The following is a 15,847-nucleotide window of genomic DNA, read 5'->3' as shown; positions in this document are numbered from 1 at the left end:
CCGGCAATGCCACCGGCCGCAGGCTGGCCGGACTAGCCCTACCCAAAGCAGCAATCTGATTTTAACCCCTCACCCAGAATCAACAACCCCATGAGGATTTTCAGCGGGTGCAAAAAGCACCAGCAGGAAAGTCCTAACGTTATCCCAGCTGAGCACATGCTCCACATGAAGAGCATCCTACTGGAGCAGGTTTGATGCCCCAGGCATCTGTCTGCTTTTCTTCTACCTCTTCTTGGCACAGCCGCTCCAGCCCAGCTGCAGGCCAGTCCCAGGGCTGGCCCAGATCGTGCCGCTTTGATCTGCAGATTCAAAGTTAGCGGTGGTGACCTGGTTCCTCCTCGGGCGGAGGAGGCCCCGCTGTGCACAGAGGGGTGGAGAGCAGGTAGGGAAGCAGAGCGCTGGCTGTGAACGAGGCCGGGGCAAACATATGCCAGGCATATGTGGCCATTCCCCTGCCTGGCGAAGGCACCGGCTGGCCTGCCCGCACACCTGCACTGCCGTGCAGGGGAGCCTGTCCAAGCATCCCACCCGGCTCCGTCCAAGCATCCCACCCGGCTCCATCTGAGCATCCCGCCTGGCTCCGTCCGGGCATCCTGCCTGGCTCCGTGCGAGCATCCCGCCTGGCTCCATCCGAGCATCCCACCCGGCTCCGTCCGAGCATCCCACCCGCCTCCATCTGAGCATCCCACCCGGCTCCGTCCGAGCATCCCGCCCGGCTCCGTCCGAGCATCCCACCCGGCTCCGTCCGAGCATCCCGCCTGGCTCCGTCCGAGCATCCCGCCCGGCTCCACGGCCGTGCCCGGCTCTGCGACGTGATGTCCAAAGCCGTCAGCGTGGGGCTCGTGCGCTCGGCTTCCCCGGGACGGCGCGGCAGCCGCCCTGCCGGAGCCACGGGGAGGTTTCCCGGGGCTGGCCGAGGCGGAGCGGGGTCTCCGGCACAGGCTTTTGCTCTGCTGCTCCTGATTTATGCATTGGATTGAACTGGCGCTGGCAGAGCAAAATGGTTTAGGCGGGCGGTTCCCGAATGGCAATCCCCATGCGGCTGGTGGGCTGGGAGGCTGTTGCAAATCATCGCGTTAGGCTGAAAAAGAGGAGTGTCTTCAGTCCCAGTGCTGGTACTGGGGGCACTGGAGACGCTCCGAGGGCTGGCAGCGAGCCGCTGCTCTGAAACGCTTGTGACAAGGTTTGGGCCACTTTTTAAAGTTCTTCTTTCTCCTCTGGTCCAAGTCCTTTTTGACTGCTTGGTGTCTTGCAGTTGGGTTTCTCCAGGCCTCCGCAGCGCTCCAGGGAAACCAGGGCAGGCAAGGCAATGTATAATGTGAAGATGTCAGCAAAAAAGCCAACTAATCCTAAGTATTTCCTCAATCGTAGAAGACACCTACTTTTAAAAAGCAAATCTAAAAGCCAACGAAAGTCCATCTTCCTTTCATTGCCTGTCACCTTCCGTCAAGGGAGGCTGCTATGGGACGGGGATGTGACAGCGGAGGTCGCAGCAGTCGGTGCAGCGTGTCCTCTGGGGTCAGGATGGGGTATTTCGTGCAGCGATAAGCAGTCGCTGTGGGCTGCATCTCGGTGTTAACAATTAGAGTGGGAGTGTAGGGTAATGTCATGTATCTGACTCCTGCAGACAATGCTTTGATAAGCCCTGACGTACCAAATCAGCCCTATAAAAATCTACAGAACAGAAAATGTTTCATGTCTCCATAAACATTCAGCCATATGCTGGTACCTAAATCCATATGCATACACAGCTGATGTGCTGCGGGGGGGGGTGGAGAGGCCAGGAACGGCCCGAGACAAAGAAAGCGGGAGGCTCCTGCTTGCCGTCTCACTGCCGATACCCCGGCACCCAGCCGGTGCTGCCCGCCTGCCCCCGCCACCGAGCCCCACGCAGGGCACGAGTGGACGGGCTGAGCTGGGACCTCACCCCCTCCGACCGCGGCTGGATAGTCGGGGACTGCACCGCTACGTTCGTCCTTCCTCCAAGTTAAAGAAAAAAGGTGATTTTTTTTTCCCCTCTCTCCCGCCTGCCCCGGAGCAGCGGTGGAGGGGAAGGCTGGCTTCTGCACGCGTGGTGGTGGGCTGGTGGCAGCCGCGGGGCCGGATCCAGCCCGCCGCCCCGTACCCTTGTGCTCAAGCGCCCTTCGCCGCATCGCTGCCCCGAGGCGGACGAGATGTGCCGGCCGCGTTCGAGCCTCTCGCGCTCCTTCTCTCCCTCGGCAGCCTCCGTTCTCTCCGTCCCTGTCCTCCGTCCCCGCTGCCCTCCTCCCTCTGCTCAGCCTCCGTCTGTCTGTCCGTCTCCAGGATCCCATCCCTCTGCGAAAGGCCAGGCCATCTCCCCTCTTCCCGGAGATGGCCACCAGCCCTTTGCTTTCCAGCCTGCAAGAACAGAGCCAGAATTCATCCTTGAGCGCTGAAACTGGACACCATTTTATCAGTGGCCTGGAATGGGAAATTGGAGCCTGGGATGAGAGAATTGAATAACTCGAGCTTGTTTTCATTTCATGTTTAATTTCCTGCAGGCTTAGCTCAGTCTTTCCGCTCCTTCCACCAGCCTCCCAGGGTTTTATGGGGGAAAAGGGATCAAGATATATTACTTCTTGCTTTGCTTTGCTTTTTTTCTTTTCTTTTTTTTTCCAAGGCGGTGATTTTGCTACAGCAGAGTTTGACATTTCCCTCTCACTTTCAAGCCCCCGCCGCATCACAGGGTCACCGCCAAAAACATTTCATTAACGGTCCCAGCGATCATAAGGCTGGCTCTGAGGGGTGGCTGGCTGAGGGGTTATATTCCCTGGCTGCAAAACCTCCTTTCAGCCCCATCTCTTTCTCCTCTGTCACAGGGCAGGCCAGGAGGCAGAGATACTCACAGCCCAAGAGAGATGAGCAGCCGGGGCCAGGCTGACGTGGGCTCGGGATGTAAACGTGTGTGCATGCAAGGGGAAGGAGCCATATGCGAATACACACGTACGTCTGCCGTGTTTCTCTAGTGCCACCGTCTCAGGCATCTGCTGCAGCCCTGGATGGGCTGGAAGAAGCTCAGGAGGTTGCTGGTATTGAGCAGGAGCTTTTCCCGGGGCTCTGCAGCCCCAGACATGGAAGAGGAGGAGAAAGGAATAGGATAGGCGCGCCGCACGGGACCTACGTGAAAACAGCACCTGCCGCACACCTTTGCAGGTTTTTTTTTTTTTTTTCTGAGCCCTAGCAGCCTCTCCCTGGCTGGGTGGCTCTGCCTCTGCGCAGGGCTTACGCACGTCTCCCACTTGGGAAAACAGGGACGTGCGGTAGCTTAATAGGGCTTGGCAACGCGGGGCTGGGTTGTGGGGGTGGGCAGGGAAACGTTGCATTTGCATCGCAGGGGGAATTAGCTCTGACGTTGTCGGACACCGGCACTGACGGCTGGAAACCAAGGCGGGCAGAGAAACGGAGCAGGAGAGGGGCCAGGCTGCGGGATGCCACCGCTCCACGGACAGCACGGCCGGCCCCGTGCCCGCTGCTGGCATGAGCTCTTCTCCAGGCACTGAGATCTCCGGCAGCTATTTCACTAATGAAGCGTGAGCTTGGGAAAAGGATGGGAAAAAAAACCAGAGCCGCCACTTGCCTGTCTGGGCTCCGCATCTGCTCCAGCCTGCAGCGTGGCGGCTGGTTGCGCTCCCCAAGGAGCGGAGCCTGGCCAGAGGGAACGACCTCCAGCCAAAAGCTGGCTCAGCCGTGGGAGGGAGAGCATCACACCTCGAACCTGCTGGGCACCTTGCCTTCCTGCTGCTCTGCTTTGCTTAGTTCAGACCTCGCGGGCAGCTGAAGCCGGCCTCCGTGAAATTATCCCAGGACACTCGCCATCCCTTAGAGGACCATACCTTCCTTGGAGAGAGGGACTGTTGAGCTCCCTTCAAAGCCCATGCAGCCCCACAGCACCCAGAGCCCCTGTCAGCTTGGCGGAGGGCATAGAATCATAGAACGGTTTATGTTGGAAAAGACCTTTAAGATCATCGAGTCCAACCATCAACCCAACACCACCGTACCCACTAAACCATCTGAGTACGTAGTGGCTATTCGGCTTGCAGAAGGAAAGAAGGGGTTTGCGGTTTGTGATTTCCACCCTCTGCCTTGGCCCTGCTTGGGCTTTTGGTCCTTGCAGTAGGGCATTTGCTTCGCCGTCGGTCTCCGGGGCTGCTGCCCCATGCCCGTGCCCGCTCTTTGTGAGCCGACGGCCCTCGGTGCTGCAGTGCTGGCATGGGGAGTCCTCCGCAGAGCAGAGCTGCCCAGAGGGGTGGGAGGCCAAAGCCAAGCCTAAACAAGCTCTAACACAACCCAGAGCTGGAGACAGGTACTAGGGTGATTCACTAAGGCCCCCGGCCCCAAAAGCCTCCCTCGTGGGAAGCGCAGCCCCGTGCCACCCCAGGCTGAATCCCCGTGCCCTCGCGGTGGCCGCCGCTGCCGTGCCGAGGCTAAGCAGCTCGTTAGCCGGCAGCCCCGGCCCCCTGAGAACCCACGTGAAATAGCCGGCACCTAGGGTGCCCCCAGCCGGCACCCACAGCACGCGGCACGAGCTTGCCGGTTCTCGCTCTTCGGCGATGGGGACCCCGCGTTTCTACCGACGGCACGGCAGCCCCTCGTCACGAGGCGGCGGCTGGGTGCCAGCCCGAGGGACGGGGTCCTTTCCCGGCGGGGCTGGGGGAATGAGTGAAATGCGAGTTGCTTACCCCTTTCACCCCGCCGGGGGTAAGCGCTGGAGCAGCCAGGCCACTTAGACAAGTCCTTCAGCTCGTTACACGAGCCCTGGCATCGCCAGCCCAAGCGGGAGGTGCGTGCCGGCAGTCTCAAGAGGAGAGAGAAGCTGTTCTCAGGGCAGGGTGAAACCCCCCCCGGTTGCACCCTCCCTCTGCCACTTTTCCTCCTGGCTGCCTGGGGAGGCACTTCTCCCCTTGGCCGCGGTGTTATCCGGTGGTAAAGTGGGGGAAAAAAAAAAAAAAACAAAAAAACCAACCCTGAGATCGTGGGTCGTATGTAATGAACTTCTGGACTGCATCTGGCTCGCCTGCCCTGCTTCTGCTAGCCCAGCTCTGCACGCTAGCTGGGATGCGCTAGCCGCACATCCCGTCTCTGAGGCGAGCCGGAGGAGCTCGCCACCCTCCAGCACCTCATTCTCATTCCCGAGCGAAAGGAATTTCATGCACTGTGCAATTGGTAACCTGATGCTATGCCTGGCCTCCCGGGAGACCCCATCAGCGCTTGTGATGTGTCCCTGGGAAATCAAGGGCTGCGTGTCCAGCGGCAGAAGTAAAGAGCTGGCGTTTGTAGCGCCGGCTTCCCCTGCCCATCCCGCAGCGCTCAGCACGCTACGTGCGGGACTGACGGGAATGGCACCGCTTTCTGCTGAAATGCAGCCGTGTCCAGCCTGAAGAGAAACAGCTGTGGGGAAGAAGAGCCCACCAGCCCTGCAAACCAATTTAGGCAAGCGGACAAGCAAAATCCTGCAGCTAGTCGAAACTGGAAGGAAAAGTACAAACTAAAATGGACTTATGCTAGGACGCTGGCCTGACTGCTTTGACTGTTCGCAACAACTACTCGTAAAGGTTAGAGCAGAGGGCAAGCCGGCCTGCCTGGGACCCGGGAGTCTTCCTGGTATGAGAGATACAATCAGATGTCTCCACGGGCCAGCTATTTTTGATGCTAACGCAGGTTCTGGGGGCGGTGAGCTGATAAATGCCTGCAGATGGAAGTCGTGGGATTAGCTAGACTGGAGGATGGGAGCCTAAGCTTCAGCTGGACCTTTGATGGCCGTCAAGGCGTGAACTGCGGATGGCCGCTCCAAGCGATGGTGCTCCTTTTTTGCACATGCTTCTGAGCTCTACCAGGTCTTCGGTTTAACCTTGACTCAAAGAGCAGCACTCGGAGAATCATTCCCTCCGTCAGTGTGGGGTTTGGCTCTGCCGGATCCCCCAGTTAGTTTGGGGGAGCTGGTTCGCGGGAGCTGGCACCGGTGTGGGTGGAGGTGGTTGAGACCGGAGTGCGGCTGTTTGATTCTCCTGCTCCTCTCAAGGCGGTGGGAGCACCTTTTTGGCCCGGATCACCAGGCTTCGCGCAGTCTCAGCACCTACTTAGCCAAGCAGGCAACAAGAGCTGCCTCTCCTATATCACCTCTGGTACCAAACGTCCTGGTCACCTCTGCATCCCCATCTTGCCAGAAAGAGCCCATACTGTGGGAAAGCTTGCTCCCACTCAGACTTATGAACCAATGTCCCCCGCTGAGTCTCCTGAAGAAAGTAGCTTTTGTAATAGCTTTGCTGAGGGTGACGGTGAGGCTTACCGTCCCATTAGCTCAAGGACAAGAGGCATCTCTGTGAACGCTGGAGCTCAGGACACCAGCCCAAATAAAGGAGCTGCCACTAGTGCCAGACATGGACGTACCTCCCCGTCCTGTCCCTGTCGGAGAGGTGTCCCAGCCTGCGGCACGAGCTCTAGGTAGGGCTCGGCTGCCTGCAGGCTGCGGTGGGGCTGCAGGGGACCTCAGGCGCAGCAAGGGACAAGAAATTTGCAGGGCTCATGGTTTCATTCCCCAGCGAGCACGGGCTTGTTTGCAGCTCGCCCACCCCTCTCCCAGCCCCAGGCCATCCCCCCCATTACCTGTACGCGAGCCTCGGTGAGGTCTGTCCTCATGGCTAGCTGCTCCCTGGCATAGACGTCTGGGTAGTGGGTCTTCTGGAAGACCTTCTCCAGCTCCTCCAGCTGGTAACTGGTGAAGGTGGTGCGGTTCCTCCGCTTTTTGCCCTTGTTGCTCTCCGAGTCGGCCTTGTCCATGGGGCTGGGGAGATCCGTGCTGGCCCTGTCCTGGGGCACTTTCACCCCGGCCTCCTTCACGCTGAGGTAGCTGCTGTCCATTCCCGAAGGGTCGGAGCTCGGCTGCAACTCGGCCTCTCCCAAACTGCTCTCCTTACCTATTTGGGTGGGAGGGGAGAGGAGGGCAGGTTTGGGGAGGGGGGGGGGGGGGAGAGAAGAAGACGGATGTAAATCTTTCGACCGATTTATTGGTTCGACCAGTTAAAGCTAGCCGTGGCAGCTGGGCAGCGGTCCCTGGACGCAGGCGGAGGGGCTGACACCAGCCGAGGCAGAGGCAGAGGAGGGAGGAGAAGAAGCAGAAGGGCTGCCCTGGGTGCAGGAAAGCTGCCGGCCCCGGCCTCGGAGGGTGCTGGAGCTCAGCTCGGGGGTGGCACGGGCGCCTGGCCGGGCTGTATTCGAGGGAGGAGGTGGCTGTTATGGCAGGGGAGCCGACGGCAGCCCGTGCACGCCGGCCCAGCCAGGGAAGGGGAGGTTGGGGTAAGCTCTGCCAGTCCCTCTGGGTCCGCCTCGGGGAGTCGGGTGGAAGGACGAGCCCGGCATTTTTCACCTGCGCGCACCCCGGCAAGACTCTTCCTCACCCTCCCAACGCTCCCGGTGGAGCTGAACCCCACGGGACACCACATCCCGTGGTCCTGGCCACAGGAGAGGTCTCTGAGGACGGAGGGACCCAAACCCAGGACTCAGCGGATGGTCCCCGGTCACCAGCCCATCCGTGCTCCCCTCCTGAATAAGACGGGGTAGAAAACCAGGGGCGCGCGGCGCTCGGTTGGGATCCGTTTTCTGCTCGTGTGCCGGCAGAGGCGTTCCTGGCTGACACCCCCCACGGCCTTCTGCGAGGACTCGCGCTGCTTTCGGCAAAGGGGCTGCGGACGGTGCTCAGCGCCACAGAAAAGGCTGCTGTGAGACGCCGGTGGAAACACCCCGGCCGGTGTGCGGGGCAGGGAGAAACGAGAGGAGTCTGACAGCAGCCTGGGAGGCTGTTCCTGCCTGACTGCCCTGAGCAATTAGTAATTAACGGGCCATGACATACAAGAGCAGTACGGTGAAGCAGGAGGTGGACGTTTCAACCGCTGCAGCTGAAGGTAAAAACCACCTTTGAGCTTCTGTAATGGGGCATATGTACCTTCAGGCACGGGCAAAGGCGCTGCGATGTCTCCTGCCCACCGTGACAGCAGTGTCCCCTTCATTAGCGAGAGTGCTGCAGGACCCGGTGGGGACCCATGGCAAGTGGCCGCGGCTCTCCCTTGCCTGCTGCCACTGTTCTGCGCAGTGGGCTGTCCCCAGACCAGAAAAAAGAGGGATTTGGGTGAGCGACTGGCCCACCCGGCATATACTACGTGTCACACCTGCCCACATTTCTGGCTGGGATCTTTGGGCAAAAAACCATGGTAGCCCTACTCCAGGGTTTAACCTTGAGCCACTACGCTCAGCTCCTAAAGATCTGGGAAGGAAAGGCTGCACTGGTACTTCGTCTCCGTGCTCTCCTTACCAAGCCAAGATCATGCCAACTGGCTAATCTTTTTTTTTTAAATTTCACATTAGCTTGTTTTTAAATGTTCTCAGTCCAGGATCAGTCTTGCCGGGAAACAGCTCCACCACCTAGTGATGTCCCCACTGAGAGCTTTACCCCAGCAGTGTCATATCCAGGGTCATTAATGCCAGCTCAGGCATCTTAGCCCGCGCCTTTGGAAATCCCCATTTTTTCCTTGTTACAACATCCTTCTACCTAATTCACTCTTTATTTACAGCTTAGCCCTTCTGCGAACGGCTCTGTCACGGCTTCACAGCCAAAAGCCCAGGCGCAGGCTTGTGAGAAGGTGTACGTTTCCTTGCCCTTTTCTCACTCTTGCAGCTGAAAGACTGCACTGAGATGATTGGGATGAAAACAGGAGGATGTCACCTGCGGGCATGAGGGCAAGGAAGGCCCAGGTTTAAGCTTGGGAGGATGAGCTATGAAAGGGATTTGAGAAAAAAAGTTGCCCAGTTAGTACAGAGGAGTCAAAGGCAGACCTGGGATGAAGGCACCGGAGATGCAAGAGCCATCTGCCGCTACCACCCTACCGTGTTTTCAGATTTATTGCTTTCTCTCATACTGTTCCCTTGGGCTTTTGAGGAACTCCCTGTAAACCTCAGCAAAGCCTGATGTTGCCTATCTATCTCAGCTCTCTTTGCTTTGATCCTTAGGAACATTTTGCCAAGATTTATGCTCCCCGGGTGCCGGGACCGGTGTCCAGGCCAGTGACTGTCACCCTGCCTCCTCTCTGCACCAGCACTCCAACCGGCTGACCTTCGCCACCGCTCCTGGGGATGCGGGTGGACATTTTTCCCATCCAAAATGGGCTGAGACAGTGCCCTGCCCCACGACCTGGGTAAATCATATGCTACACCATGATATTTATTATTTCCAAAACTTATGATAATAGAACGGTTCCGGAAAGTCTGCAGCAATGGCCTACCACCTGTGAGAGTCAGTAGAGATGGGGTAATAAATAAATAAAAGTATTCCAGGAAATTTTTTCCTCCTTTCTTTCTTCTTTTATTATTTATGATGTCAGGAAGGTCAGTACCTTTTCCCCCGTGCCTTTGTGCTGGCTGCCTCCCTAACTCCCAGGCCGCCTGCAACTCAAGCAGCAGCAAACGCAAGACCTGAGACCTTTCCTCGAGACCTCCTCTGCCATTTCTTATCTGCTCGAGCAGCTCAGCTGGGGAAGGGTCTGCATGCACACCCGACGGGTGTCCCCGTGCCTGCCTGCCGCCAGCCCAGAGCCCTCCTTGCCAGCTCAGCCACGCGCAGGGTCGGCGCAGGCTCCTCGATCTCCAGCCGCTGCGGGCACCGGCAGGGATGAGCTGTCTCCGTCGGAGGGGCGGCGACGGTGGGATGGAGGGCAGGAGGCAGGGAGCACGGACGGCGGCGTAGGGAGAGGACGGCGTGCATCCACCCTCGGCTGAGCATCCCAAGAAGCAACGCTCATTCCCTAGAAACAGGCTCCCTGACCTCAAAACAGTCATGCTAACTGCTGAAGTGAAACAAATTGCATACATCTGCATATGGATATGCCCAGACTTCCTGTAACTGGAGATGGCCTCAAAGTTTCAGTGCAAAGTTTGGGGTGTCTGTTTCCAATCAAACCTGGAGAGACCTCGAGTTACATATTGTGAAGATCTCCCCGACAAGGAGGTAATGTGAGCATCATTGCACCCTTACAAGCCTGACAGGACCGCTCGGTGCCTCCTTCGCTGCTTACAACTCCGTCTCTGCCCTCATAGCAGTAGAAGGAAGATATTTGCTGGCTTCCCACACTTGTACCCTGCTTTCCCAGTGCCTTGGCTGCCTGCTAGACCATCAGCACTTCTGAGACCTTCCCCGAGTTACCCTGTGTCCATTGCCGACCAGCGGGGACAGCTGGGCACGTGGTCCCCGAGCATCACGCTGCTCCTCTTCGGGCAGGAGAGCTGCCTGCACGCCCGGTTCACCTGGAGGGGATATGCCTTTCCGATCTCACCGCGTCCGTCCTGGGAACCCCACAGAGGAGGAAGGGGTTGCAGGAGACACGGACCGTGCTGCACATCTGGCCATGCGGTGAGACCCCGGGACGGCCAGGCATCCCACTGCTCTGCTGACACCTTCCTGGAGGGAACGGCTGTTTTAGCCGTGCCGCCGCAACGTTTGGATTCACAACTTGCATCTGTTTCGTTCCTGAAGTGTGCTATTTTGGGAGGGTGACGAAGTAGATTCTTCACTATGTACAATCTTATCCATGAAACTTCATTTAGAGCACAAGGCAACGGAGAGCGGGACATTTCCAATACACCACTTTGGGCCCAACTTTAAATGATAGGTCTCCTCTGCACAGTACGTGAATGACGAGCCGCAGCTCCTTCGTGATAAGACTCCTTCACGTAGATTCTGTGATTGCAGCCCCACAGCCTACGAGGCTGCAAGACAGCAAAACCCAGGGACGCGGCCAGCACAGGGCTGTTTACCCCAGGCTCCAGGCAAAGAAGCCTGCAGGAGCTTGGCATTGCTACTCTGCTGCTCTGGCAGCAGCTCATCCAAGCTCGTACGGTGTCAGCGAGGAGCCCCACACCATCTCAGCACAGCCTGGGACACCTGAACACGTGGCGTGGGCGATGCGTGGCTGCACCAGGCTGCCTCTCTGCTCCCACGCTAAATGACGTAGGAGCCTTCTGCCTTTCTGCCCAGGTGCGGGCACAGGGGTTTTCTCCCCCGCCCGTCCCCAGATCCCTACGGCTTCCTATGCTGGCCATTTCATACTGCCTCTCCTTGCCTGCACAGCCACGGTCTGACTCTTACTTTTCATAGCAATGATGCTTCTTTTAAAAAAAAAAATAAATCCCAAACCTCTAGTGCAGATGTTCAAGAAGACTTTTTAAATCCAGTTCTGGCTCTTAATATCATTCTCTCAACTCTTGCTTAAATACCAGTGCTAAAATTTTGCCTAGATAGGGTTGGGCAGTGTATTCTACACTTCTTACCAAGGAAGATTTGCACGGCAGCCCAGCCAGCACACCTCCAGGACTTGGCTGGCCATAGTAACCTTATCCAGCGATCTTGCCTTAACACATGCTGAAGCCATTATACTTGTTCCCAAGTTGTCTGTTGCAGCCTTCTGCCTCCTGTCTGTCATTGCATTCTAGAAGTCAGCACAAGGCTATCGTTTAAAAAATATCCACATTTTGGGTTATATAGGATAAAACGGAGCGGCTGGATTTTAGACATATAAAGGTCCAAATCTTTAGGTTTATTTCTGTTCAGGGAGTCAGCACTCTTGCAGTCTGCAGATGCAGAGAAGAGTTTAAAGATGGCGAGAAGACCCACAATTTTTTAGCTGAATGTGGCATGACTGATTTTATTAGCGATGATCAGATACTTAATCATACCTTCACTCTTGGGCCAAACTGAAGTGTAAAACTGGGCAGCATTCATCGCTTAAATGCAGGTGGTAGAAGTCTACAAAAGACACAAGCCGTTGGCGTCGTTCTGGAAGCCGCGGTTACCCTTGCTGCTAAGCCAAAACTGGTTGGAGCATCTCCATTTCAACTCTGGATAAGGATGAACACATTGCCTTGTGTCTAGCCTTACCAGCGGCTCCCTTGAGTTTGCATAAAGCAGAGCTGGTTCCTGTATGAAAAACACGTCCGTCCATCTATCCCAGCCAGGGAGCTCATTTGGTTGATCCTGCAGAAGCTGAAGAAAGGCTGGAACACGCTCCGGGCAGCTCCTCTGCTCACGGTATGGCATGCACCGACTTCGCGTTGTGCTGAGACCACCGCATGAACGTGCTCGTCTGCGTGGACACCATCCATCCCTGCCGAGCCCGACCAAAGCTGCTGGCACTGCTGCTCTGCTGCCCGCAGCCACCTGAGGCTCTTTCACAGCAAAGGGGGGTCGTAGTGAAACCCGCAGACAAAAAAAAACTGTGGAATACCTGGCCACCTTGGGGAGCTAATTACAGACAGAGCAAATTCCTCCAGAAAAGCCTACTTGTAGAAGGATGAAAGGGGGAGAGGAGCATTTCATCCTAGTGTGCTCCTCCTGGCCACACCTAGGGCTCCTCTCTTCCAGAAGAGACTTATTTTTCTGAGCAGAGCATACAGCAGGAGCAACGCTAAGGCCTGGAGCAGAAAGGCCTCAAAAACTCCTTCTGTTCCCGAAAGGCAGTACCAGAGATGCCACACAGCACCGGTGGGTCCACAGGCTTTCGGTGGCCCTGCAGCCAGCGTATAACTTCAGTCACTGGCTCCGTCTCCACCCTGTGTGCCTTGGAGATGCTTCCCTGGGTTTCAAAAACCACCTCAGCCATGGCTGCACTTACTTAAACTCTCTTGTGCCTGCCTGGTTACGTTCTCCTGGAGTAAATCACTGCGTGGGTTTGGGGACAGACAGCTTGATAAACCTTAACTCTAGTGCTGCTGCTAAGTGTACATCACAGCAAGCCTGGGGAATATGTGTGCCTGTGTGTCCATATGTGTGTTATTTGTTTGTGGAAGTTGCTGTTCCTCTTGCTTTTTTTCTGAACCAGCTTGTTTTTCCAATACAAACATCTGCTTTCGAGGGCACGTACTGCTTTATTGTCTGATTAGCTGAATTCACACACCCTGTGGCTACTTGGGGAAAGCTCAGCATCATCTGTACAAACGCAACATGCGCTGCTTGCTCCTCTTTCATGTTATTTAAAGGACACTAACAAAACTGGCTTTTATATAAACAAATCAATTCTGAAAACTCCACATAGAAGCTGTGGCTAGAATAAAAAGGCACAGTTTATGCCCCAAGTCCTTCTTCATGTAGCACATTCATTTGAACAGCAGAAAAGAGCTGACTAGCAGATTTTGAAGGCACGAAAATGCTTCTAGCAACCTGCTGTAATTGCGGCTGACTTTCTGGCTCCCAGAACACGATATAGGAAAAGCGAAAGAGCAAGAAAAGGCACTGCCGTTGCCTCCATGGGGAGAAAATGAAACTGCTCAGTTGCGTACCATGCCTTCCTCACTACTGAATGTGAAAGGAGATTATTGTTTATGCCAAATATTCTGGAGCTGGGCATCTTGGTTCTCTCTGATGAACCCATGTATTTCTCAGTGACCTGGCTCTCTGACACCTGAAAGTCTTTCAGTGGTGGCAGGGGATGTGCTCTGCCGTGCCAGGACCAGCCACAAGATGGCTTTTGAAGTGACAGCAGAGGGAGGTGACAGTCACCTCTGTGCAGCTCAGTGGCAGCCAGACCCTCGGTAAATCCCACACAGGCAGCCCCAGGCATAGGGCTGAGGGTGGTCAGCTATGGGGTTTCAGCACACCAGGCTACGTGCAAAGTCCTGCTTGAAAGTATGACGGTCAAGAGGGTCAGCTACTGCATTTTAAAACGTCTCTTTTATTTCCCACTGTAGGCAGGTCACAAACAACGGGGAAATAATTGTGGGTTTCTGCTATGTATGTCCCACTTGTGTCTCCACCTAAAACAGTGCATGTGAACCAAAAGCCACCTAGTACCTCTGAACTGATATATCCTCAGTGCTTGCCTGCCAAGGAAGATGGACAAGGCAGGCAAGGATCGGAAAGGATCTTGAAACGGCTTTCAGTTTCCTTTTGGCTCTGAATTTGATACCTTTTGGATAAGTAGTCTCCTCCTTCCAAAGCAATCCTGCATTGCCTTGCTGTGGCCATGGTCGCCTGAGGGTCTTGGCTTTTCTCAAGTTCCTCAGAACCAGATGTGAGCACCTAACAACTGCTCTGAAGACCGGGCTCAATGCTGAATAAGACAAAATATGGGAGCTCATAAAGAAAAAAAAAAATCAGCATCACTAATATAGGACAAAGTATTGAATGGGATTATATCTCAGTTGTAAACTCATACCTACACACAGGCCAGTTGCTGGGTTTTTGGGATTTAAGTCCAAAAGGGTCCACAGACCCATGGGTAATTGAAAGGGAGAACAGGCAGGTCCCCATGCCGTTTGCTGAAGAATTTTGTTCTCCACAGACAGGCGTTACAGGGTTTTACACACTTTGATGCACTGACCCAGCGTGGGACTTCTGTCCCACTCCTGTCGGAGCTGTGTCACCAACTGGCCGTCAGCATCTGGGGGAGCATCTGCCCCATCCTCCTGTCTGCCTCGCTTCAGGATCATCCCCTTCTCTCAAGGTTGTGTTCCCTTTAGAAAAATCTAGATACAGCAAGGCTGCAAGGTTGCTCCTCCCGTTTGGAAGTCATCTCCAGCCGAGTTACGTGACGATAGTGTTTAAAGTAGCCAAGAGTCAACCCCACTCCCTGCTCCGAAGCGTTGTGAAGTCAGGCCGTGTACACGCAGCAGGGAAAGGTAAGCGCTGGGGCTGATGGCAGGCAGTGCCAGTGGAAACGCTGAGGGTTATTCAGATGTGAGTGACAGATGAGGGTGATGCAGGGCTTAGGGCTAAGCTCTCCCTCTGAAAGGAAGAGCATAAGCCTCCCCATCGGATGCAGATTTACGTATTCATCTTAACCTCACCCATGCCCTTTGGCCACCGTGAGGATCTGAAAAGAGCCCTTGCCTGAGCACCGCAAGTTAAAAAGGGGGCTCTTCGCTGCAAGTTGTCATCTCCTCCAGAGCTTTCCCCCGCAACCTGTCAGCACCTCCCTCTTCCCCACAACACGCCCCGCACATTCGCCCTACAGTTTCCATCCAAGGCTGGGCGCTGGGTGAGCAGGGTGTCCGCTCCGTCGGGGCGAGAGGGAGCCACGAGGCACCGGTGCAGCCTTCCACGGTCTCAATGCGTGTTGCCTTCCACGTTAACCACGTGCCGAGCGGGGCACCGCCAGCCGTCGCGTATGACAGCAGATATAAATCAGCCGTCTAGTTAGAGGAGAGCGGAGGGACGCTCCTTCCAGCCGGTGGGGAAGGCTGGTGAGGGAAAAGCACCCGAAGGGAGTTGAGCCTTGCTCTGATGTCTGGCTACGGCACAGTTTAATTCCCTGCCGCCAGCTCGGAGAGTGATTCACCCCATCCTATGTGTCTGTGCCTGCCCGGACAGCGTTCACACCGTCGGTCGGTTGGTCGGTCCGTCAGTCTGTCTCTCTCTGCATTCTTCTGTCTGTCTGCTTTGCGAAAGCAACCTCTTCGCAGCAGAGGCAGCAAGGCATTGCTGAAGTTCAGCTGCCTCCCAGAGGTGACTTCCAGTTGCCTGTTTTGTGCTGCTGGGAACAGGGCTGGAGCGGCAACCTGAAATAACCGGCAGAGCAGAGGGGCAGGAGGAGGGAGATCAGGGCCGTTTTGTCACGAGCTGAGCAAGAGCTCAGATGCCTCTGCGTTATGGAGTCCTGGTTCAAATTAGCGACAGACGAACTTCAAAAGGCTTGCAGGCACCGGCCGGAGAGGCGTCTGAGCGGGCTCTGCCTGGCCGAAGCAGCCAGCCTGCGGCCCGAAGCCAGCAAAGCGCCGCAGCATATGTGTGTCCCCGGACTACCCTTACGCTTCAAGTGAAGCGTTGTGTGCTTCAGACAAGCCCCAACAA

The 15,847-nt window shown here is 56.1% G+C and overlaps 1 protein-coding gene across 3 annotated transcripts in view; it reads right to left on the bottom strand.

Annotated features, from left to right (window-relative positions):
* Positions 1 to 15,847, bottom strand: part of ALX4 (ALX homeobox 4) — a 61,414-nt gene that overhangs the window by 4,774 nt on the left and 40,793 nt on the right. For all 3 annotated transcript variants that reach the window (XM_030006938.1, XM_030006949.1, XM_030006942.1), the window contains one exon: positions 6,625 to 6,935. In XM_030006938.1, the coding sequence (XP_029862798.1) occupies positions 6,625 to 6,935 (311 nt within the window). The remainder of the gene's footprint in view (positions 1 to 6,624; positions 6,936 to 15,847) is intronic.

Source organism: Aquila chrysaetos, chromosome 2 (genome assembly GCF_900496995.4).
Source record: "Aquila chrysaetos chrysaetos chromosome 2, bAquChr1.4, whole genome shotgun sequence".
NCBI lineage: Eukaryota > Metazoa > Chordata > Aves > Accipitriformes > Accipitridae > Aquila > Aquila chrysaetos.
Note: the sequence above shows the minus strand (reverse complement) of the source record. Positions and strands in the feature narration are given on the sequence as shown.